Genomic DNA, 24,181 nt, shown 5'->3' on the forward strand with positions numbered 1-24,181 from the left:
CCTAGAGTGGTTTCTGTTTCCTCTACTGAAACCTTGTCTGATGCTGTGTTTAGTACAGAAAGGTGTTCAGAAAATATACAAGTAAAACCTCAAAATGGGAATTTAAAATTTATTATTTAACTTGGTGTAGGTCAAAACACAGTGGTGATTTTATTACCAGTGGAAAATAAGATTTGGGCAATCCAAGGCATGCACGATGAAAGAGTTGTTTACATTATTACATATGATAACCTGGAATAAGGTACCTGGTTAAGGCCAGCTTTTTATAATAAGTATTTGTTATCACAGGATGCTAAGTTGAAAAAAAAATATTGAAATAGGTTGGTACTCACACAAGCCAACAGCTAGCTGTCATTTATGATACTTTAAGGATATCCCCTGCAGAGAGCCCATAGCTCATATTATCTTGCCATAATTAATATTTTCAGAGATATTTGAGATAAAGCAATACTAATGAAGAAAAGAGTATGTTCAAATTTCTGAACTTCAAGAGAATTCTAAATTTTCCTTTAGAGAAAAAACAGAATATCTACAAAGAAATAGGAATTAGGTTCAAATCAGAATTCTTAACTACAACTTTGGACGTCGGGGAACTTAAAATCCTTTCAATGTTTTGTAACAAAGTGTTCACTGATAGTCATCCTTTTCAAATTATGTAAAATATACTGACTACAGAATCTTCTTGAAGGATTTAGGCAGCAAAGATCTACTCTAGTATTACATGAATAAAAACTTTCTACATACTTAACAAATGAATAATATTGAAAAGATTTTAAGTTAGTTTTTCATAGCTAGTATGTCTGTACAGTAAAAAAAAAATAAATGCACAGAAGACTATCATGAAAATAAATTATCTTATCTTTGTACCTTAAGAAGTCAATCATCTCTCTAGATATATCTAAACAAGACTACTTTTTTTAAAAAGTGCTTGAGTTGTGTAGTTGTGTAGTTGTAGTTGTGTAGGCCCACTCCCTTAAGCATCTGTTGGTTTTGGCTCAGGTCATGATCTGCCATCAGAGATTGACCCCAGCAGGGAGTCTGTTTCCCCTTTCCCTTTGCCCTTCTCCCTGGTCTGCACTCTCTCTCTCTCTCTAAAATAAATAAATAAACCTTTTAAAAAAATAAAAAATAAAAAAGGTGCTTAGCGTCAATGCTGAGTTTTTATAACAGCTTTATTGAGATATAATTCACATACCATAAAACTTACCCCTTTGCGGTATAAAATTCAGCAGTTTTTAGCATATTTAAAAGTTGTACAACAATTACCACTATCTAATTCTAGAACATTTACTTACTCCAGAAAGAAACATCATACCCATTAGCAGTTACTTCACATTTCCCCTATTCCTAGTCTCTGGCAATCAATAATTTACTTTCTGTCTCTGTGGATTTGCCTATTCTAGATATTTCATATAAATGGAATAAAAAATGTGAGGTTTCATGTGTCTATATTCTTTTTTTTTAAGATTTTGTTTATTTATTTGACAGAGACACAGTGAGAGAAGGAACACAAGCAGGGGAGTGGGAGAGGGAGAAGCAGGCTTCCTGACTAGCAGGAAGCCTGACATGGGGCTTGATTCCAAGGTCCTATGATCCTAGGATCCTAGCATCATGACCTGAGCCAAGAGCAGACGCTTAATGACAGAGCTACCCAGGCACCCCATGTCTGGAGCTTTAATCAAGCACAGGGTTTTCATGAATCATTCACATAGTAACATAGTAACATAGCTCTTTTTAAAACTAACATGAAACTGTGAAATGTTATCAGTATTTGTTCTGTCTGAAGAAAAAATAAAAGAGAGAGGTAAGTACTTCAGTATTTGCTATAACAGGGGCGCCTGGGTGGCTCAGTGGGTTAAGACTCTGCCTTGGGCTCAGGTCATGATCTCAGAATTGAACCCCGCACAGGGCTCTCTGCTCACCAAGGAGCCTGCTTCCCCCTCTCTCTGCCTGCAGCTCTGCCTACTTGTGATCTCTTTCTATCAAACAAATAAATAAAATCTTTTAAAAACTTTTGCTATAATAGCTGTGTATTAGACAGATCTCTTAGACAAGCTAAGGTTTTTAATTATTTTTCAGTGCATATGAATGGCAGTCTTAGGAGCTGTGTTTCACAAGGGGCAAGTCCCAAGAAAGCAAAGCAGATGGGCAAAGACAGCATCCGTGAAGCAACATCATAAAATGAACAATATTGGATGTTAGAGAGACAAATAAGGTTAGTTAGAGACAGGTTTCATGTCATCAACACAAAAGCTTCAGAGAAGCTTTCAAACAAACAAAAATGCATAAATGATATACCTTCTGTTCTTTTTTAATCCAACAGATCTTTAAGTGACAATTATAAGTAAACTCCCTAACATTGCTCTAAATCTATACAACTCAGCTTGAAGAAATTATTGGGAAACATAACAGAGAAAAGTGAAAAATAAATAAGTGTACAAATCAAAGGATTATCAAGAAGCAAACATCTTTCTAAACATCATACCAAGGGGCACCTGGGTGGCTCAGCCGGTTAAGGATTTCCCTTCTGCTCGGGTCTCAGGGTGTTGGGATTGAGCCCCCTGTCAGGCTCTCTGCTCACCAGGGAGCCTGCTTCTCCCTCTCACTCACTCTCTGTTTTTCTCTCTCTCAAATAAATAAATAAATCTTAAAAAAAAAAAAAAAACAACCCTACCATGCCAAGACCAAAGAAGCTTCTCGAGCCTCCTCAATTAATATTCCTTACTGCTTATAAAGTTAGTCATTATCCCTAGTCTAATACTATTTTAAAATTTTATATAAATGGACTCACACAATGTTATTTTGTTTGTTTCTTTGACTAATTTTTTTTGTGAGAATCATTTATGTTATTGAGTGTACTTGTAGTTCATTTGCAATGTGGAATCACATACTTGAATGTATTACATTTATTTGCTCATTTGCCTATGATTAACATTTTTGCTCCTTCTAGCTCAAGGCTATTATAAATGATTCTATATGCATTCTAGTTTGTGTCTCTTGGTGCACATAAGCACACATTACTGTTGGGTTTATATCTCAGAATGAAATTACTGGATCATATAGTATTCAAATATTCAATTTTGGTGCAAAAAATCAAGCAGACTTTCAAACTGTACTACCAATTTATACTCTCATTAGCAATATATTTAGATGGTTTTTTTCTCTTCTATAGGATACTTAACGAGAGCCTTGAGTCTTTAATTTGATATCCTACATCAGATTTGAAACAATCTTTGTTATTATATCTCTAATTTTTTTTTGTCTTAAAAATCTTTTTTTTTTTTTTTGTCTTAAAAATCTTAATCTTCTTCAGGACTTCAGTTTCATGTATTTTGGATGCTCTCTATTACTTGTGTCTCTTGCACTATCTCCATTTTGCTTAATAGTTGCTTTAGTCTTTTCCACTTGCATTTTACTATAAGTAGCAAGGAGAAAGAAGGCTGTACATTTAACACTTTACTTGGAACTCTCCTCAGCTAAATATCCAAATTCATCAGTAATAATTCTACTTTCTACCCCCAGAAGGACACAATTTAGCCAAGTTGTCTGGCACTTATAACATCTTTCTTCCAATGGCCAATTATATTGGCCTCATTTCTTTCTGTCACCAGAAGCACCTTTAATATTTATAATTCTACCACTATTCTGTTAATGACAATATGTGTATTCTCTAAGATGATAGAAGCTTTCTCTACTGTGTTCTTCATTTCCAATGGAACCATCATCAGAATTACCTTTGATGTCTCTATTTTTACCAATTGTCTCTTCAAGACAATCTAAGATTTTTCTATCATGCACTTCAAAATTCTTCCAACCTCCCCCATTACTCAATTCCAAAGGCACGTCCTCTTTTTAAGGTATTTGTTACAGGAGTAACTGACTTCTGGTACCAAAATCTGCTTTAGTTTTAAAGTTTACCATAAAAATTATTACAACTGGGTGGCTTAAAACAGTAGGGATTTATTTTCTCATGGTTCTGGGGATCAGAAATCTGAAATCAAGGTGTTGACAGGGTGACACTTCTCCAAAAAGCTAGGGGAGAATCTTTCCCTGTCTCTTCCAGTTCCTAGTGGATCCTGGTGTTCCTGGGCTTGTGGTAGCATAACTTCAATCTCTGTCTTTGTCTTTACGTGGACTTCTCCATGCGTCTATGTCTTCCCTTCTTTTCTTGTAAGAAAATCAGCCATTGGATTTAGTGCCTATTCTAATTAAGTATAAGCTTAACTATTACTAATCAAGTGTGACCCTAACTAATTACATCTGCAATGACCCTAATTCCAAATAACTTCACATTCTGAGGTTCCAGGTGTTCACAAATAATGTCAGTGGACATTATTCAACACCCCCACACTCTTCAAGGTCTTTGAACAGAAAAAGTCTGCATTGCCTGAATAACATACGTAGTCTGACAACCCTGGAAGTGAAGGTCTATGAACAGTTTCTAAATCAAGTAATTTTAACTCATATTTCACTAGGGCTCCACATTTTGAGGGATCTGGTACTTCTTTGATAAAACTGTTGTTATTAGACTGGTTGAGATTAAAGGAAACATGGGTGGACTATTCTTGTCAAGTTTTATTATGAGGTTAATGCTTATTTTGTAATGTGAATTTGAAAGATTCATTTTTCAGAGATATGGGACAAATTTAATAGCATAAGAATTATCTATACCTTGAAGGTTTGGTAGCTATTACAGACTGAATGATTGTGTGCCCCCCCCCTTTATATTTTTAAAGCCCTACCCATCAATTTGACAGTATTTGGAGATAGGGTCCATGAAAGGTAATTAGGTATAGATGAGATCATGAAGGTGGAACACCCATGAACGGATTAGTATCTTTACAAGAAAAAGAGCCACTGCTCAATCTTTCTGCCAAGTGAGGATGGCTTCCATCTGCAAGCCAGGAAGAGGGTTCTCACTAGGGATAAAATCTGCTGGCACCTTAATTTTGGACAAGTAAATGCTTTCACATCTATAGTTGTTATTAAAGACCAACAAAAGTAGTTTGCTTTTCACACTTTGACTATCTTACTTCATGGATACATCAACTCTGCAGCCCTATTACAGAGTCGTGATCATCTCTTTATTCCACAGAAATTTATGTTGGTCAGTTACAGTGATGGTATCATGGTAATTGGACCTAGTAAGAAAGAAGTAACAACTACTTAGAACATTGGTAAGATAATTATAGGCTAGATGGAGAGAAGTAAATCTGACCAAAAATCAGGTTTCTGCCACCTCCGTGAAATTTCTAGGGTTCCAGTGGTCTGGGACATGTCAACATAGCTCTTCCAAAGGACAGATTATTGCATTTGGCTCTTCTTATCACACAGATGCTTTATTATTAGGTGGGCCTCTTTGAATTTTGGAGGCAACAATTACCTCATCTGTGTGTGCTACCCTGATCCATTTAGTGAGCAACCTGAAAAGCTGTTAGTTTTGGGCAGGGTCCTGCAACAGGTTTGGGCTCCCACACAAATTGTACTTCACCTGAGATGTATACCCTAGAAGATTTGTTGATGTTGGAAGCAAATTACCATACTACCTCAGTTATCTGTCATGAACTGGGTCTTATCTGACCAACAAAGCTGTAAGATTGAGTATGTTCTGCAGCATTTCATTACCAAACTGAAACAATCACCAGATAGATTTGGGCAGGTCCTGAAAGCACAAGTTGCCTGCCATGTTCTGTACTCCCCTCTCAACCAGCACCTATGGTATGGATCATTGCCTATGACCCATTAACTAAGACAGACATATTTGAGCCTGTTTTACAGATTGTTCTGTATAAAATGCTATCAGTATTCCAAAGTGGGCAGCTGTAGCACTATAATCCCAGTCTGAATTGACTCTGAAGTACAGTAGTGAGAGACAATATGGAAGTGGTTCTTCTAACTTTCCCTAAAGAGCCACTAGTAAAATTATGACTTACCATCCCTGCAACTGTGGCTTTGCTGGTCTAGAAGTCATAATTTCAAGGAAAGAGAACTCTTATTACTCTATTAGCTTGGGTGGTTCTTTTGATTAGCAAGAGAAACTGGGATACTACAGCTCAATAAAGGCAAGGAGAAATATGTCTGGAATGTGTGAGATTTTCTTAGGGCATCTCTTAGTTTTCTTTTTCTTGTCAAATTCCTTCTTTAGTTTCTATATTCCTGAACTAGGCTTATAGCTAATTCTGTGAGAAAGGGCTCTAGAAATAGGGTCTCTCTGTCTTCATGGGTTCCAGCTATCCTCACAGGTTCTAATGTAGTTTTGCTTCTGACTTCTTGTTCCTCTTCCCTTATTGACTGCCTCCCCTGTTGACTTCAGACTGCAGTAAGATAACTGCTCCCACAATTGCATAATGTCAATTCCTTGTAATAAATTCCTTATTAAGTATGCATATTTCCTAGAATTTGTTTCTTTGGTTAAACCCTGACTGGTATAAAATATTTATCTGCCTCCATTTCTGACTTGATCTATCTTTGCTGTTCTGATTCCTCCCTCCTAGCCTGGTCCCAATTTTATTCATGTTCTCTTGGGTTTTAGCATTAACCCTCTTCTCTCATTACACTTTCCTTCACACATGTTCCTCATGAACAAGCTCATCGGTTCCCAATAACTGTAACCTATATCCTCTTTCCTTTTAAATTGTACCTCTAGACCAAACTTCTCTATTGAGCTGAAGAGTGATGTCTCTGCCAGCCTTCAGAACATCTCTAATTGGATATATCAGAGGTATACCAGACTTAACATTTCCAAAGATGAATTTACATTCTTGATCTTGGCTAGGACACTATGTATCCAGTAGTCTAAGTCATATATCAGTGTCTATTGTAGCACTTATCAGAAAGCTTTGTAATAATGATACTCCTAGCCCCACTAGACTTGAAGATGCTGAAGAAAGACAGCAATGTGTTATTCTTCTTATCCTAAGCACTCAGCATGAGGAGTAATCTATAGTGGGCACTTATTATATGTTGAATGAATGAATGAACATATGAATTCATAGAGAAGATAGAAATTTAAGAGAGATAATAAATAATAACAGAAGAATAGAACATAACTGTTCTAAAAAATTCTAATTTGATGATCTAGGTGTATGCTATGATTTTCCAAAAATTGTAAATATGCAGTTTTCCTAAAATATTGTTTAACCAGAAGATTTCAGTGAAAATGAGTGTCACTATTTCAAATGGTTAGTTTTGGGGTGCCTGGGTGGCTCAGTTGGTTAAATGTAAGACTCTTGATTTCGGCTCCAGTCATGATCCCAGGGCTGTGGGATCCAGCCAGGATCAGGCTCCACACTCAGCTGGGAGTCTGCTTGAGATCCTCTCCTTCTCGCTCTACCCCCCCACCTGCTTGTACTCTCTCTCTCTCTTTCAAATAAACAAACAAATAAATAAATAAAATCACAAATTGTTAGAGTTTCTTTGCTTTTTACTATTCATTTTGTACATAAAGCTCTTCAGGTATTTGATTAAAATTAATGACAGTATGTGAAGCTTTGAGATTTATAACAGGGGAAGTAAACTTTCACAGACTAAAATATGTTCTTATTTTTCTAATAGAAATTTTATAATTAAATAGTTTATGCTAAGTAACCATAACACTAGTGGAAGAACATATTTATTTTTAGATTAAGGATAGATAGCTACAGAATCTTCATTAACAAGTGGAGGTATAATTTGTATTTGCATTATTAGAAAAACAACAACAGTTGTCAATTTATCTGCTAGCAAAACAATTAAATGCCTAAATGCAAACAGAGTAAAAACTATAAGATTCTGCCTTCAATTTGTGTTATTATCATATTCCACGGCTCACTTATCAAATTATTCCTCTCTAAAGAAACCATTTCTAAAAAATAAAAAAGAAACCATTTCTTTACTGTCACACATTAATAACAACATATAATCAATATACCTCCCAGAATTTTCTAGGTTTAAATTTTTAGAGAAACTCTGCAAAAAAAAATCATTTTTGAGGGGTGCTATTAATATACTGCTTAGACTTTTCTTAGAGCTATTCACAGTACAACTTACATTTAATTTAGACAACTATTATTTATATATTTTTATATTTAAATATTATTCACAAAACTAAATCAAACAATGGAACAAGAAATCTAGAGGGTACAAGTCTCAGAGTGAAGTTATAAAAAACAGCTCCAATTCATTTATGAAGATTTTATTGTTGCAGAATTTTTTTCTCCACCTTTTGCCTGTCGTTCTTGATTTCACCTCTTCAAAGAACTAAGTGGTAGGCCAGAGTGGTGGGCAGCAAAGTAAGGTTTATTGAGCAACAGCAAAGTGATAGTACAAAGCTCCCAAGGAGGGAGGGAACCCGAAGGGGTTGCCATTGGAGTCTCTTTTCTTTTTTTTAAGATTTCATTTAGGGTGCCTGGGGGGCTCAGCCATTAAGTGTCTGCCATTGGCTCAGGTCATGATCCTAGGGTCCTAGAATGGAGCCCTGCATAAGGGTCCCTGCCCTGTGGGAAGCCTGCTTATTCCTCTCCCACTCTCTCTTCTTGTGTTCCCTCTTTCACTGTGTCTCTCTCTGTCAAATAAATAAAATTTTTTAAAAAATTATCATTTATTTATTTGAGAGAGAGCACACTAGCATGAGAGAGAGAGATATCAAGCAGAGGGGAGGGGTAGAGGGAGAAGCAGACCCCTCACTGAGCCAGAAACCTGGCACAGGACTCAATTCCAGGACCCTGGGATCATCACCTGAGCCTAAGGCAAACGCTTAACCTAGCAAGCCCCTGAGATGCTTGCCACCAGAGTTTCTAAGTTTAGGGATTTTTATGGGCTTGTTAGTGAGCTATTTAAATCTGATTAACCTCCCTTTACTTGTCATCCAATCAGATTTTTGTCACCTATCTATCATATGGGGAAGGGTGGAGGACTCCTTCCAGGTTTTGATCAGAGAGCTATACCCTTATCTCTTTGTCCAGACTTTGAAATTGTTCAGTTGAGAGTTTACTGAGACACTTTGATTTATTGAGATGTTTCAATAAAGATGTGATGGCTACAGTCCTGATTGTGTGTCATTATCTTGAGATTTTTTTAAAAAAAGATTTTATCTTTTTGATTAAACATCAATCTCAGTTTTATCTTATACAGCTGAAGATAAGTATCAGCCATATCTTCTAACTCTGCAAGTCTCTAAATATCTAGCTGCTCCATTCTCTGTCATTGAAGCTTGCAAACCGTTCAATTATTTTCAGAGTCCATCTCTCTATTGTATTACCTTGTCAACTGTTGCCAATAGTAGTGGACACATGCAGCTAACATACCGGTTGCCTGCCATTTCACTGAAACCTATGAATTTATGCAGGACATTATCAACCTTCCAATTAACTGAGAACAAGTTCATCAAATGTTCCAGCATTGTATGACATAATTGCTATCCTTCCAGCTTCTGGTAACAGTTACCCTGTGACCTGTTGCTGGGACCTGAATCCAATGGCAAATATTTTAATTTTATTATGGTAATATACCACACTTTCAGTGCCAAATTCTTTATTAGAGTAGGCTAAGTTAGGCGGCAGTAACGAACTCTTAAATCTGGTGATTACAGCAATAAAGGCTTATTTCTCATTCTCATTACATGTTCCTTGTAGGTCAGCAATGTCTCTGCTCCAAGTAGTTTTCCATCTGACATCCAAATCTCTATCTAGAACACTGGTGACCTTGTGGCAAAAAGAAAGAACATGGCATATATTGGCTCTTAAAGCTTCTGCTTGTGCATTTCACATCTCATTTGCTAATAAAGCAGTCATCTTATTAAGCCTGACATGGAGGCAAGTGAGTGATATACCCTTTGAGGGACAGGCAACAGGTACTTGTATACAATATAATCTACCACATATACCAAAACTACTTCTAAAGCTAAAATATATTTTTACAATTATGCATCCTCTGCTATGGCTTCTTTTCCTTGAAGGTCTCTTCCATACTTCCAATTCCTGCTTAAAATATAAAAGTCATAGACTCTTTCCCCTAACTTTAATATATATAATTAAAACTTTTATAATTTGACATTCTGGTTAATATTTAATGACATTTGTATTCTGGAACCCTACTTTGTTAACATTTCCAAAGGCATCACTTGATTACGTATATATTATTATTATTACTGCTAGAAATTAGGTCAATGACCAAAAAGTTAGCCTTTGGATTTTACTTTCTTATCAACAGTGGTATTCCTGTATACCTATTTACTTATTTTATTATCACCTGTTATCATTAAAAATAAAATATTACAAGAAGAAATCTTCCTCCTTCTAATTTTTTTGCTAAAAGTCCACCTGCATTTACTGCTGTCAGCTTTCTGTGTTCACTTTTAAGGAGTTTCCATTATTTTTATGCTGATTTTTGAAAATATAGCCACATTCCTCACCATCGTCTATAAAGTCAATGTCAGATTCCTTTACAATCTCCCTGATCTCTTTTTCTTCTCTTTTAATATGGCTCAGCCACACTGGCCTTGGGTTTTATTTTGTTTTTCAATCTCAAAACCATTTCTCTTGAGAATTGAACATTCTTCACCCATATTTTCACCAGGTTACCTCCTTATTTAAGTGTGGTAACCTTAATTTATTTAGATATTATGGCTAAATTTATTTACTTACCTCCTCAGAGGAAACTTCCTTGTCTACTCTCACTTAAGTAACCTTCTTTCCTCTACTCCCTCATGTCCTTCTCTCTTATTATCATATTTTATTGGTTTATCATAATCTAAAACTATCTTATTTATAGTTTGTCTTCCCAACTTCCATGTAATCTCAATTAGAATATTCCCATTCACTGCTTTCTCCCAAGTTAGAACAGGCCCTGGTGCTGAGCAGGTACTTAATGCAAGATTTACTGAATGAATTAAAAAGACACCATCTTCCTACGCATCATGATACATCATCTTAATCACCATTTATTTATTTATTTATTGCTGACCTTATCTCCTCTCCCAAAAATTGCATTAGAATTCCTCACCTCCCTGTCCTTTGTCTCTCTTGTTACCTTCTACCTTCTCTCCCAAAGCAATCTCAATCAGTCATATGTCTTTATTTCCCATGAAAAAACTGAGTCCTAAATATATTTTCCCAGTTTAGAGCTCTCTTTTGCCCTACAGAGATCTACGTGTATCTTACATAAATATATATCCATTATTCTCTATAGTTTCTTATTTCAGCAATTGGCATCAACATCCAGCCAGTCGAAGCTGAACCTCGGTAATTATCCTGGGCTTCTCCTTCTCCTCACCTCCTCACATTTGACCAATGTCTGGAACCCTTTCTATGTCATCACATTGCCCACACTGGTCCAATCTACTATAATCTCTCCTAAGGACTACTACAGTGGCCCCTGATCAGTCCCCTCCCCTTTCATGCTTATCTCCTCGAATCCATTATTCATGGACAAAGCAATCCTTTACAACTACAGTAACTTTTATTTTTTTATTTTATTTTATTTCATTTTTTGCATAACTTCCTAATGCTCTCAGCATAAAACTCTTGGTGTTTAAGCAGTCACTGGCCCAACAGATCTGATCCCCACTCTGCTCTCCCTCTTGAAGTTCAAACCATACCAGGCCTCCTTCAGCTCTTGAGAAGGTTATCTCATTTCAGCCTGTCACACTACCACTCTTGTACACCCGCCTCATTCGTTTTCATTTGGTTAATGTTTACGTCTCCTTTAGATCTAACGTTGCTTTCCGGAGGAGCCTTTTCCTAGTCTTCCCAATCACTGGTTTGATGATTCCATTAATGCTTTAAACTACGTAAGAGAATGGAGAGGGTTCAGACTGTCCTGAGACCCCTGAAGTCGGCCTGTCCCAAGTGACAACTTTCAGATAAAAAAGATAAGAACAACAACAGATAAATGAAAATTGTGTTAGAGTACTGGAAGGTATGTGTAGGAGCAGGAGCACCCAAAACACATTTTAAGAACGCAATTTCAGAGGCATCTGGGTGGCTCAGTGGGTGAAGCCGCTGCCTTCGGCTCAGGTCATGATCTCAGGATCCTGGGTTCAAGTCCAGCATCGGGCTCTCTGCTCAGCAGGGAGCCTGCTTCCCCCTCTCTCTCTGCCTGCCTCTCTGCCTACTTGTGATCTCTGTCAAATAAATAAATAAAATCTTAAAAAAAAAAAAAAAGAACGCAATTTCGAATCCCGGGACAGAGTATAATGGTAAGGCACTGAACATAAATCCAGAGCCAGGACCTGAGGGAATTTAGAGATTACATTTGAGAGGGCTACTACCATCTTCAAGTCATTTACTAGTTTTTTTTTTGTTTTTTTTTTTTAAGATTTTATTTTATTTATTTGACAGAGAAAAATCACAAGTAGTCGGAGAGGCAGGCAGAGAGAGAGAGAGAGAGGGAAGCAGGCTCCCTGCTGAGCAGAGAGCCCGACGCGGGACTCGATCCCAGGACCCCGAGATCATGACCTGAGCCGAAGGCAGCGGCTTAACCCACTGAGCCACCCAGGCGCCCCATTTACTAGTTTTTAACTTCTGCCCGTAAGCGACAGTCTAAGACAGGAAGCAGCTGCAATCTTCTTAAACCACAGTCGCTGACCTTAGCAGCAAGAGGCTCGACCTACTCTCCCCGCGCCGGACGCCGAGCAGCTGCAGGCGCCGCGTAGCTCCCTCAGCGCCTGTCAGGGCCGACAAGCGCGCGCCCAGCACGCGCGCCCTCTGCGCCTCAGCGCGCGCGGACGGGCTCGCAGGCACCTCCCAAGAAGACCCCACCCACCCCATTTCTCAGTGTGTGTCTTCCCGAGAAAGCGCCTGTCTAGTCAATCAAAGAATTCCAGTTTCAGTGCAAAAATTTACCAGTCAGAAGCATATATATGACAGGAGTGAGAATGTTTCGCTTGGGACTGGAACGCTAAGGGTCTGGCCAGGTTAGAGCGGACGCATAAGTCACAGGACCCAGGCAGGCACTGTTACGGACAGCCGCATCCGGGCCCTCCTGCCGCAGACTGCCCTCCGAGCCAGGGGTCCTTCAGGTAGGAGGTTCTGGGTGACTTTGGACGTCCGTTCATCCTCGGTGTAGGTTTTACTTAGTCCCGGGCCTGCTGCGTTTGGTTTTTCCCTTTCCTGGTCAGGAGGCCTCTGCCGCAACCATGTTACGCCAGATCATCGGTCAGGCCAAGAAGCATCCGAGCGTAAGTTCGTGACCCTTTTAGCAATGTCTTCCTAGTCCATTCTGTATCCGGCTGCGGCTTCCTCAGCTCCCTGGAGGTTCCTCCTTCATAGTCGTTAACTGTTGCTCGGGGTTGGACCTTGCTTCATTTAAGCTGTCCTCCTAGTTGCCTCAGACCCTTGAGCTTTGATCACGGCTTGCACTGAGGGGTTTAGGCTGGCAGGCGGAAGGTGAGAGATACCTTCGAGGAAAATAAACTGGTGAAGGTTGGAGCAGTCTGGTGGTTGCACACTCTTGTAGGTTGGTCGGACCTAGGGTTAGTTGTGCGCCGTGTGGGTTGGAGACCAGCAGGTCAGGTTTCGTGTTTGTTAATGTCATCTCCGAGATCTAGTGCTCACTGCATTGCACCACCAGGCCTTGTGGCAGTTACAAAGGTCTATCATCTTGGAATCTTCAGTTTGTGATTGTCTTGAGATTTTGGGAGACTTCGGTAGCGCAGGGGTGACTCGCAGTTAAGTTCTTTGGCTTGTCGGTTTTCTCCCCAGCACATCAACGTGTTGTCCTAAAACTCCATTACGGAGTCTTTAACTTAAACCCATTACATAACTACGCATTAAGCATTGGTAGCAACGTGTTTTCAGAGATTGACGCATGTAACGTATGTTTGTAATGGGCGTGCTTTTTGTTTGCTCATTCAGACTCTTAATTTCACCGAATTTATGTTTTACATGACACTTATAAGACAGGGCAAGAAGTTGTTTTACAAGCCTCGAGAAAAAGGAAGCTGGGAAATTTAATGAGAATAATGTATAAATATTAGAGAGGTGAAGAAGACTTGATATATTTTCCCGGAAATTTAAAAAATTTGAATAGAAGTTTTTCTGCATTAAACCGAATTCGTCTTCACATCTTTTGGAAATTCCATTTCTTTTGAACACAGTTAGAAGAAATCTTACCTCAATGTAAGGTCTGCATTTATTCAGATTTTAAAACAAGACCGAAAAATAGCAGTTTGAGACTTAAGAATTAGCGTGTAGGAACTACTGTAGCCTTTCTTTTTTTCAGTACCTAGGTATTTGAAGGTGGCTGCTAATTCTTGTCTATTTTCTGTTTGATTCCAGTTGATCCCCCTCTTCGTATTTATTGGGGCAGGAGGTACAGGAGCAGCACTATATGTCTTGCGCCTGGCATTGTTCAATCCAGATGTCAGGTAAGTACTTAAGAGTCTTTATAACTTTGATGGTCTAAAGCTGGTTTGGGAGCCACAATCTTAAGGAAGGCAGCATTAAAAAGAAAGAGCCTAAGTTTTGTAGTCATATGTAGGAAGTTCAGATCCTGGTTCTGATGTTGTCATTTACTTTTCTTGGTTCATAAAATTGTCTAGATTTCTGAGTCTTATTTTCCTCTTTGGTAGAGTAGAACTGCTAATATCTATTTAGAATCTTGTGAGAATTGAGATAACTTTTTATAAAATACTTAATCAGAGTTGCTGATACATGTAAATGGCTTTTGCCTGCTTTTCTTCAATAAGGAATGCCCTTTTTTTTTAAAGGTTTTATTTACTTATTTGTCCGAGAGACAAGGGCGTGTGTGAGTGCACAAGCATGGGGAGTGGCAGGCAGAGGAAGAATCAGGCTCCCTGCTGAGCAAGGCACCCTATGTGGGGACTCAGTCCCAGAACACTGGGCTCCTGACCTGAGCTGAAGGCACTTAACTGACTGAGTCACCCAGGTGTCACAGGAATGCTTCTTTTTGAAGTTAGAGAACAACAGGCAACAAAAAACAATTTATTGTTATTCTGTACACTTTTCTGTATATCACTTCTTCAGCAAAAGCCAAGTTAAAAGTCCATGTGACAGGGATAAGGACAAATACACTGTCCCAGAGGCCCTATGTTCGTTCGTTTATTCTTTCATTTAAATTCAGTTAGTCAACAAACACTACATCATTAGTTTTTGGTGTAGTGTTCAGTGACTCGTTAGTTGCTTATAACACCCGTGCTCATAACATCCTGTGCCCTTCCTTTATGTCCATCTTCCCGTTACCCCATCCCCCCACCCACCTCCCTTTCCACAACCCTCAGTTTGTTTCTTGGAGTCTGGAGTCTCTCTGTAGTTTGTCTGCCTCTCTGGTTTCTTCCCATTCAGTTTTCCCTCCCTTCCCCTATGGTCCTCTGCTATTTCATACATTCCACATATGAATGAAACTGTATGATGATTGTCTTTCTCTGATTGACTTATTTCACTTAGCATAATTCCCTCCAGTTCCATCCATGTTGATGCAAATGGTAGATATTCATCCTTTGCATTGGATGAGTAATATTCCATTGTATTTATGAACCACATCTTTATTGATTCATCTGTTGGAGGACATCTCAGCTCCTTTCACAGTTTGGCTATTGTGGACATTGCTGCTATGAACATTGGAGTGCAGGTGCCCTTTTCTTTCACTGCATCTGTATCTTTGGGGTAAATAACCCAGTAATGCTGTACCCTTTTTTATAATGAATTACATGGAATTACTAATTATAGAGCCTCTGCTTCAACTCTAATGAAAACACCACCATACTTAATCTCATAGAAAATGAGATCTATTCAAATACTATCTTCTTAGGAAGTGGAAAACTATTTTAAATGGTTTTATTACTTTAACAGTTACAATGTTTGTTCCTTTTAGTTGGGATAGGAAGAATAACCCAGAACCCTGGAACAAACTGGGTCCCAATGATCAGTATAAGGTAAGCTACAAAATTGTTTTAGAATTGCTAGAAAGCGTTGTTTTTGTTTGTTTGTTTTTTGTTTGTTTTTTTAAAGCATATTTTAATACTCATGTAGTAGGGTTTCTTTTGAAATTAGATATGCATGTAAAATTCCATTATAATGAACTTTGGAGGAACAGCTATATTGTTCTGTGAAATTAAAATGGCAAATTTCCCTAGCAAATTTTTTTTCTAAGAATTTTATTCGCAGACTTTAGATCTGGATGTGAAGGTAAGATAACGTTTTCATGATTTGACTAAGTAAAAAAAAAGGAGAGGTGGTTTAACTATCATATACCATTTTCTTAGATCTTAGATAATCTGGTGCAGTGGTTTTCAAACTTCAGTGTACCTAGGCCTCACCTAGTCAGGTGGTTAAAACACATTGTTTAGGTCCATTCCCAGAGATTCTAATTTAGTTGGTCTGTTGTGGAGACTAAGAATTTACATTTCTAACAAGGTTTTGGGTGATGCGGATGCTGCTGGTCCATGGACCACACTTTGAATAGTTCGATATCAGTGGATTGGTTGGCTCTTCTTGGTGTGGTTGAAATATTTCAGGTGAGGGTAATTAGGAAGGTAATTAGGAAGAAATGAAATTCAGTTGAAACTTAAATTTTACATTGAACCTTCTAATTAATTTTTTTTATTTAAATTTAAATTTTAATATTTATCTGCAAAGTGGTATATGGAACTACTCTTTAACAGAATGAGTTTATGGACTGAGACCACTTATTTTATTGAGGTACCCTTGGCATATAAAATTATGTTAAGTGGGAAGTATACAAAGTGTTGGTTTGATGAATTATGTATTGCAGTATGATTACTATAGTAATACTATAGCATTACCTAACACTTTTTTATGTGTCACGTATTTAGTATTCTTTTGTGTGTGTTGAGAACAGGTTAAGACCTAGAGTCCTAGCAGCTTTGAAGTTTATAACACAGTATTGTTGACTATAATTCCTGTGTTGTGTATTAGATCTCCAGGATTTATTTATTTACTAGTTGCAAGTTTGTACTCTTAGACATCTTCTTAATTCCCCCACCCGCCCCTGGTAACCACCATTCTGCTACTTTTACAAGTTCAGCTTTTTTAGATTTCATATATAAGGGATATCATGCAGTATTTGTCTTCTCCATGTGATATATCTTACTTAGCATAATGTGTTTTTTTAAGATTTTTATTTATTTATCAGAGAGAGAGAGCACAAGTAGATAGCTTTAAAGCCCATCCATGTTATAAACCTGAGAGCAGTTGTTAATTCCCCAAACATAACCCTCCTTATGTGTAAAAATTTTGCATAAAAGAAACTCTAGAAATGTTAAAACCAGAGCAGCTTTATTAGGGTGTAATTTACATTATGTACAGTTTACCTGTTTAAAGTGTATAACTCACCATGTGCACTTTCCAGTATACAAAGCTACTTCATCAAAAGAGAAATAGCTTAAGCACTCTCAAGAAGGTGTGCTCTAACCAATGTGTGTCCAGGACCCTTTAGCACATCTGCATTTGATGGAAGTGGCTTCTGTTATTATTAAGAGTAACTTTTAAGATAATGATTGCCTTTTGCTGATGCCAGGCTTTCCACTCAGTTGTCTGATCATAATGGGGCTCTCAGATCTCTAAATGGATCTCCCTGCAAGAAACAAATAGGAATGTGCTGGCAAATATGAAATGAACTACTTAACCTGTATATTACATTTTAACTTGAAAAAATGGTAAATGGGCATCCTGATTTAGTTTTCCTCTTTTTTATAAGATTGTTTAAATAAGTACGTTCTAGAGAAAAGGATTTCACACCCAGTAACCTTTAAAAAAGAAAAGGGAAAATAAAACAAACAAACCAGCCTTTGATCCTTCCACCAAATTGTGTATTGGAGTCTCTGGATGGGTGTAGTTCAAAGAGCTTCCTAGATGATTCTGATAATGAAGGCAATTACCAATGCCCTGGCACTATGATAACACATGCCAGTATAAGGACATGTGATTTGGAAATGGAATGTTCCCGCAACAAAAATCTAATTTGTGTGGTATGAATGGGATGAGTAGCTATGACATGGATTTAGAGATTGGAAAGATGAATCATCTTATATATGATATAAAATATTTGATTAAATATCACCTGCTGCAACTTACAAGGTGGACCATGTGCCTGAAGAGCTTTTTATAGGAAAAGATTTTGGAAAACAGTATGTTAGTGGACTATTATAGGCTGTATTTGCCAAGAGATGAATTTGCAGAAGAATTGGGTAATTTGTAAGCCAAAATAAAAGGGAACCATATCTGGAAACTTGGTGTACCTTGAGAATGAAGCCTGCTACTACTTCTAAACCTGGACAGTGATGTGGACTAGATTATTTTTATCGTTCACTACCCTCACCTAAGATAATTGGCATTTAGGTTTTTGGCCACATCACTTACTCTGCAAAGTCCTAAGTGAGGGGAAATGATATCTGCCACTTCTGAACCAGTGTATGCTTCCCCCATTGTTCTATTTCATCTGTCCTGAGAGCAAAATGGTCCGTTTAGGGTTACTCATTCAACCCAGAATTTCACTGAAGAGGACATGGAGCAGTCACCTTACAAATGGCATGTAATGTGAGTGAAAAACAAACCTTTGTTGATATAAACCACTAAGTTTTTGGGATTATTTGTTGTCACTTTGCAAGTCTAGCCAAAGTTAAGAGCAATGAGAGGACTAAAATTAAGCATTATAGGCCCAGCAGTACTCAACTGAATAAAATGTCCCAAAGCCTCGAAAAAAATAGATGTGGCTTCCCAACTGTTGTTGCAGAGACCTTCCAGGTAGCCACCTTTAAATTGAGAAAAAGAATGGGAACATGGAAGCTGAAAAATAAAACAGATTGAAAATTACTTCATTACTTCAACAGAGAATTTTGATGCTGGTACATGGAACCGAATAGAAGCAAATACATCAGAAGCCTGCTTAGTTTTGAGAAAATTGGCAAAGATACTATGATCTTTTCACTCTGCATGAGTGTAAGGTCTTGATCCTGCTTCTTGTTCAGTATTTGGGGAATCTTACAACTTGATCTTCAGTTGCCTCTTTTATAAAGTAAGAATGAATAAGATAAACTTAAAGCATTGTGCCCACAATGTCTGGCATCCATTAGAAGAATCCAGTCAGTGTTTATTTTCTTAATATGTAGCCTGTAGTTCTTTTACAAATGCACCTAATTTTGTTAACATGTTAAGGTAACACAATTTAGGTTCTTTTGAAAAAATCTTCTTGTCTAGATTCAGTTGCTTCATAAGAACAATGTCAGACAAAGATACTTCTCTGTGCAATTTTGTGTATATCTCAAGGCAAAGCTTTACAACCTGGGAATTTTTCTTTCTTTAAACTTAACTAAAATAAGAATTTTTCAGTTAGAGATAAAGAAGTTAGGGTATGTTTGGATAAAGAAGTTAGGGTATGTTTGGAAAAATAGAGAAAAGGATTTGAAGAAATAATAGATACAGATTTATGAGCCTCTTAAAAACCCTGAAGAAAATGATGATTCTGCAGTTTTAGTTCTTTTGGAGTTCAAATAATATAGTCTTAAGTAACTGTATCACAACCTCTTCAGTGTTCCTTGGCTTAAGAATGTATAAACCCAAGATTATTGCCTTGGACTTAATATATAAATCCTAATTTACATATATATTTTTCCTAAAACAGTCCTAGATTTCTAAAATTAATTTTAGTTGGAAATTTTTAGAAATTACAGGTTTCCAAACACAAATTATGATTTAAATACAAAATTACTTAGAAGCAAAATTACGGTATTATTTAAAAACTTCCGTACCGGAGGTGGTCAGATGTCAGTTTGATATTGATGCAGTCTGGTTTAGGAAATTGAGGGAACATACTAACACTGTTCTTCTGAGGTAGATTGAGTATTTTTACCTTACCAAAATCATTATTAAAGGACTAGAATTTTAGTGTCTTTGGATGATTTTTATATTGTTAAATATAAGTGATAAAAATCTATGTCTGTAATTGTTACTATAGAAAGCTGAATAAAAATAATTTAAAAACTTATGTATCATCTCTGTGTATTTGATAGATTATCTAAAATATCTTTTTTCTTTTCCAAGTTCTACTCCGTGAATGTAGATTACAGCAAACTGAAGAAAGAAGGTCCAGACTTTTAAATGAAATGTTTCACTATAAAGCTGCTTAAAATGAAGGTCTTCCAGAAGCCATCCGCACAATTTACCACTTACCCAGGAAATACTTCCCTTCTGAATGCACGAAATCATGTTGGTGTATTGTGTTGGGGTTTACACTGAATAATAAATACCTGAAACTTGATGTGTGTCACTATTTAATGTTGAAAATCTGGTCTGAACTTCCTAAGTAGGGTATAGGAATAAACTTAGAATTTAAGGAATTTCTTGAATTTCCATCTATTTGTATAATTTGAAAGTAAGACTTTAAGCTGCTCAAAACACTTCATTTTTTTATATAGGACATTGGTAACTTCACTAGAGTGTATTTAACAGCTGAAGCTGAAGCTAAATTATGCAAAGATTGGAATGAGTATTCAGGTGTCTTTGGCATTGGCAAAGTGGAAACCTTTGGGTTTCTGCTACTGACTGATGTCCAAGTGTTCTGTTATTAATGATTTTTACTATGGCATACTCTGCTGAAGATTTTCAAGGTTATCAGGGATTGTAGTTGGATCTCGGTGCAGTTGAGATCATTGAGCTAGTAACCATTATGCTTTTACTGTGCTGATTTAATCACTTAACAGACTGTTTTGTCAGTTCCTTAATGAGGTCACCAAGCAAAGCTGCATTTAAATAATGATGTCTTGGGTTAGCATTATACATACATATACACATACTACATATGGATATATCTATGGTCACTCAGAGTCTCCATGTAGATGTCCAATGGGCATCTTAAAATGTCCAGTTGTGAATTTGTGAACCTCTCAGACTCCACGTCTACAATATTCAGTCCCACTGTCTTCAGTCATACCAGTTCATAGGAACACTATCATTAACAGTTAAGGTCAAAATCCTTGAAGTCTTCATTTACTTTTTTTTCTAATACCCTAATATATCAGTAAGTCATGTTTGCTCTGCCTTCAAAATATACCCAGAATCTCACTGATTTCAACATACAATTTCCTCCCCTATCACTGTGGTCCTAAGTCATTGTCAGCTAACCTCAATTATAAAAATAACCTCTTACTGTCTGATTCTCAACACAGCAACATAAGTGATTTTTTTTTAAATTTTTTATTTATTTACTTGACAGAGATCACAAGTAGGCAGAGAGGCAGAGAGAGAGGAGGAAGCAGGCTCCCTGCTGAGCAGAGAGCCTGATGTGGGGCTCGATCCCAGGACCCTGGGATCATGACCTGAGCCGAAAGCAGAGGCTTTAACCCACTGAGCCACCCAGGCACCCCATGTAAGTGATTTTTAACATATGTCAGAATATGACCTTTTTTGCTAAAAGCCCACCACCTTCCCATTTTATCAAAAGCTAGATATTTCAACTTTCTTATTCCACTTTCTATTGTTTTCTACTTTGCTCACACCTCCAAGTGGGTTTCCTTGGTTTTCCACCTCAATGCTTGTTCCTACTTCAGGGATTTGATCTCTGGTTTAGAATTCTCTTCCCCAAAGACTGGCATGGCTTGCTTTCTCACTTTCCTAGTCTTTGTCCGGTGTTACATTTTCAATGAGACCTTCCTGTCCAAAATTTTGCAGCCTGCTTCACCATCATCACTTCCACATATTTATTACTGTCCTGGTATGTAATTACCTTACTTTCTTTGAAATACCTCCCCTCACTAAAATTGAAGCTCCATGAGGACAAATACATTTGTTCGTTTGTTGTATCCATAACATGCGCAGTAGTACCCAACAGATAGTTGGTGTTCAATAAATACTTGTTAAATGGATATTTAAATAAAGGGCCAGTTCATAAAGCATCTAGAACAGAGTAGTCTTAAATGGGTACACGTGACTCTTAATGGAGGCAGGCAGACAGAATTGCAGATGGTGAAACACCTTTTACAAAAGCATTCAGCTATACTCCCTCGTCACTGCACCCCGTTGATTTTTCCCCCCAGTTGATAATTTTAATAGGTTTTTAAAAATTTCAACTAGAACATTATGTTTGTACTAAAGTAGTATCTACTGTTCTTGAGTTTGAAGGTTATTTTCTTTCACAAACTAGAATCAAGATGAATATAAATGAAGAAAAGTATAGGCACAAAACCAGATCCTCTTTTTATTAAAAAAATCCTTGAGTTCCCAGGACCATAGTCCTTGCCAAAACTACATTTTCTTGTTTCCCTTTTGTTTCTAGTTGTAAAAGCAGTGCGTGCTGAATGCAGTTAAAATAATTCACAGAAAATACATATCTAAGACTTGTTTTTTGTGGTGTAGAGAATATATTAGGTGTTATTTTGTAACTACTTTTTAAAAAATGCTCAAATACAGCATTCAGAAATGTCATTTTAACAACAGTTAAGCAAACAGACCATGTATTTTAATGAATATTTAAATGCAATAATGAAATAATATATATTATACATATTAATTATATGTACATTTACTACACTTTAACATTTCCCATTGTACCAGTTTGTCCCTTTCCTCTGAGGTGTTTGGTAGAATTCATTTTTGGAGGAAATCACTTGGTTGTGTAGAAGGCAATGAAACTGAGAAAGGGTTATAAGAGGGCATCTTGTAACAGGATACGTTTAATATAGATAACATTAAGGTAGGCACCACACTAAGCTCCTTACATTTGTTCATTTACTACTAATTACAACATTGTATGGCAGCCTTTACTCATCCCCCACCCTTTTTTTTTTGGTCAAAGAGATCAAGGCATAAAAATATGCCTAAGGTCAAATATGATTAGGAAGTGGTGGAGCCAGAATTTAAATCCAAGGAATTGAACCTAAGAGTTCATTCTCTGAACCCTCTAGCGTTGTCTCATAGGGTTGTCTGTAGAATTAAATAAGATAATATATGTAAGAAGTTTAGTATATTTCCTGGCAGGATAAGCATTATTTAAGTTATAGGCTATTGTAATTATAAACCCTGGAATTTATTTCTTCCTCTCCTTCCATGAGAAACTTTAATGAGAAACTTCTAAAAGCCGTATTATATAAAACTTAAAATCACTATTTAGTAAAAGCTTATCCAACTACCAACAATCTGATGAGAGATCCTCTATTATAAATATAATTGATTTCAACATGTGGGCAAAGTGGACCACCTTTTTTACCACAGTGGATAGATTTAAGAAGTCATCTGATTTGTTTCTCAACAAGGTTTGCTAAAGCATTGCCTACCCACATAGCATACCATAATAATGTTCTATCTTCTCTAATTTGCATTATGACTCAGTGAATTAAAATCTTGATATGCAGGTCATTTCTTCTAGGTTGAAAATGATACTGAATTAATCAATGCCTGATACCGAAAGAATTCTTTGATGTTATATGAATGACAAATAGCATCTGAAAAAATCCTTAGGTCTCTTCCCTGTTACTGTTGTTGTTGTTGTTTTTAATCTTAAAAGGCAACAGCTTATGTACTTTATAATAACATTTTCCTGTGTGTTCCTTACCAGCTAATGCTACACAAGATTTTTAGACTCCATATTAATTCATCCTACATGAAGATACTTTGCAAACTTCATTTGTTATCTAGTGTACTTAAACAAGATACAAAGTGACTTGTTAGAATTCTATAAATTGCTTAAATCCTATAATTCTTATAAGGGTTTTGTCTGATATTCCCTCATGATTACTTGTAGCTGTGGTGTGGTGGTAAATCAATGTTTAACAACCAGCTTTCTGGGAGGAAGAATCTTGATTTGTAGCATTTGCCAATTTCTGTTATTAGCAGATTAATGTCCCCCTCCTCACCCCCTGCAAAGTAGTTCACTTCCTAACGCCTAGAACCTGAGAATGTGTTAAGTTAATGGCAAAGGAGAAGTAAGGTTGCTGATGAAATTAATGTTCCTAATCAGCTGACCTTAAAATAGGGACATTATCTTGGGTTTTACAAGGTTCTGTGTAATCAGAAGAGTCCTTCAAAGTGGAAGAGAGGCGGAAGAAAAGTCACAAGGAGGTGTGACTGCAAAATAATGATCAAAGAAATGAAATATTCCTGGCTTTAAAGATGGAGAAAGGGGCCATAAGCCAAGAAATGTGGGAGGCCTCTAGAATCAGGAAAATCTTTGGATTTTATTCCCTAGAATTCCAGAAAGAAATTCAGCCCAATCAGACCTGTAATCGAATTCT

At 37.0% G+C, this 24,181-nt stretch overlaps 1 protein-coding gene across 1 annotated transcript; it reads left to right on the forward strand.

Annotated features, from left to right (window-relative positions):
- Positions 1–12,965: 12,965 nt before the first annotated feature.
- NDUFA4 (NDUFA4 mitochondrial complex associated) lies at positions 12,966–20,214 on the forward strand. The gene is made up of 4 exons (XM_032305300.1): positions 12,966–13,156; positions 14,256–14,344; positions 15,811–15,871; positions 19,998–20,214. Exons 1-4 carry the CDS (start codon positions 13,115–13,117, stop codon positions 20,052–20,054), a joined length of 249 nt encoding a protein of 82 aa, XP_032161191.1. The 5' UTR covers positions 12,966–13,114; the 3' UTR covers positions 20,055–20,214.
- Positions 20,215–24,181: the final 3,967 nt, after the last annotated feature.

Source organism: Mustela erminea, chromosome 11 (assembly GCF_009829155.1).
Source record: "Mustela erminea isolate mMusErm1 chromosome 11, mMusErm1.Pri, whole genome shotgun sequence".
Classification (NCBI taxonomy): Eukaryota; Metazoa; Chordata; class Mammalia; order Carnivora; family Mustelidae; genus Mustela; species Mustela erminea.

Excerpts from the sequence above, each read along its gene's own strand:
- NDUFA4 (XM_032305300.1), top strand. The coding sequence starts at position 13,115 with ATGTTACGCCAGATCATCGGTCAGGCCAAGAAGCATCCGAGC. Across the intron at positions 13,157-14,255 it reads AGGCCAAGAAGCATCCGAGC|TTGATCCCCCTCTTCGTATT; the intron begins GTAAGTTCGTGA and ends GTTTGATTCCAG. Across the intron at positions 14,345-15,810 it reads TTGTTCAATCCAGATGTCAG|TTGGGATAGGAAGAATAACC; the intron begins GTAAGTACTTAA and ends TGTTCCTTTTAG.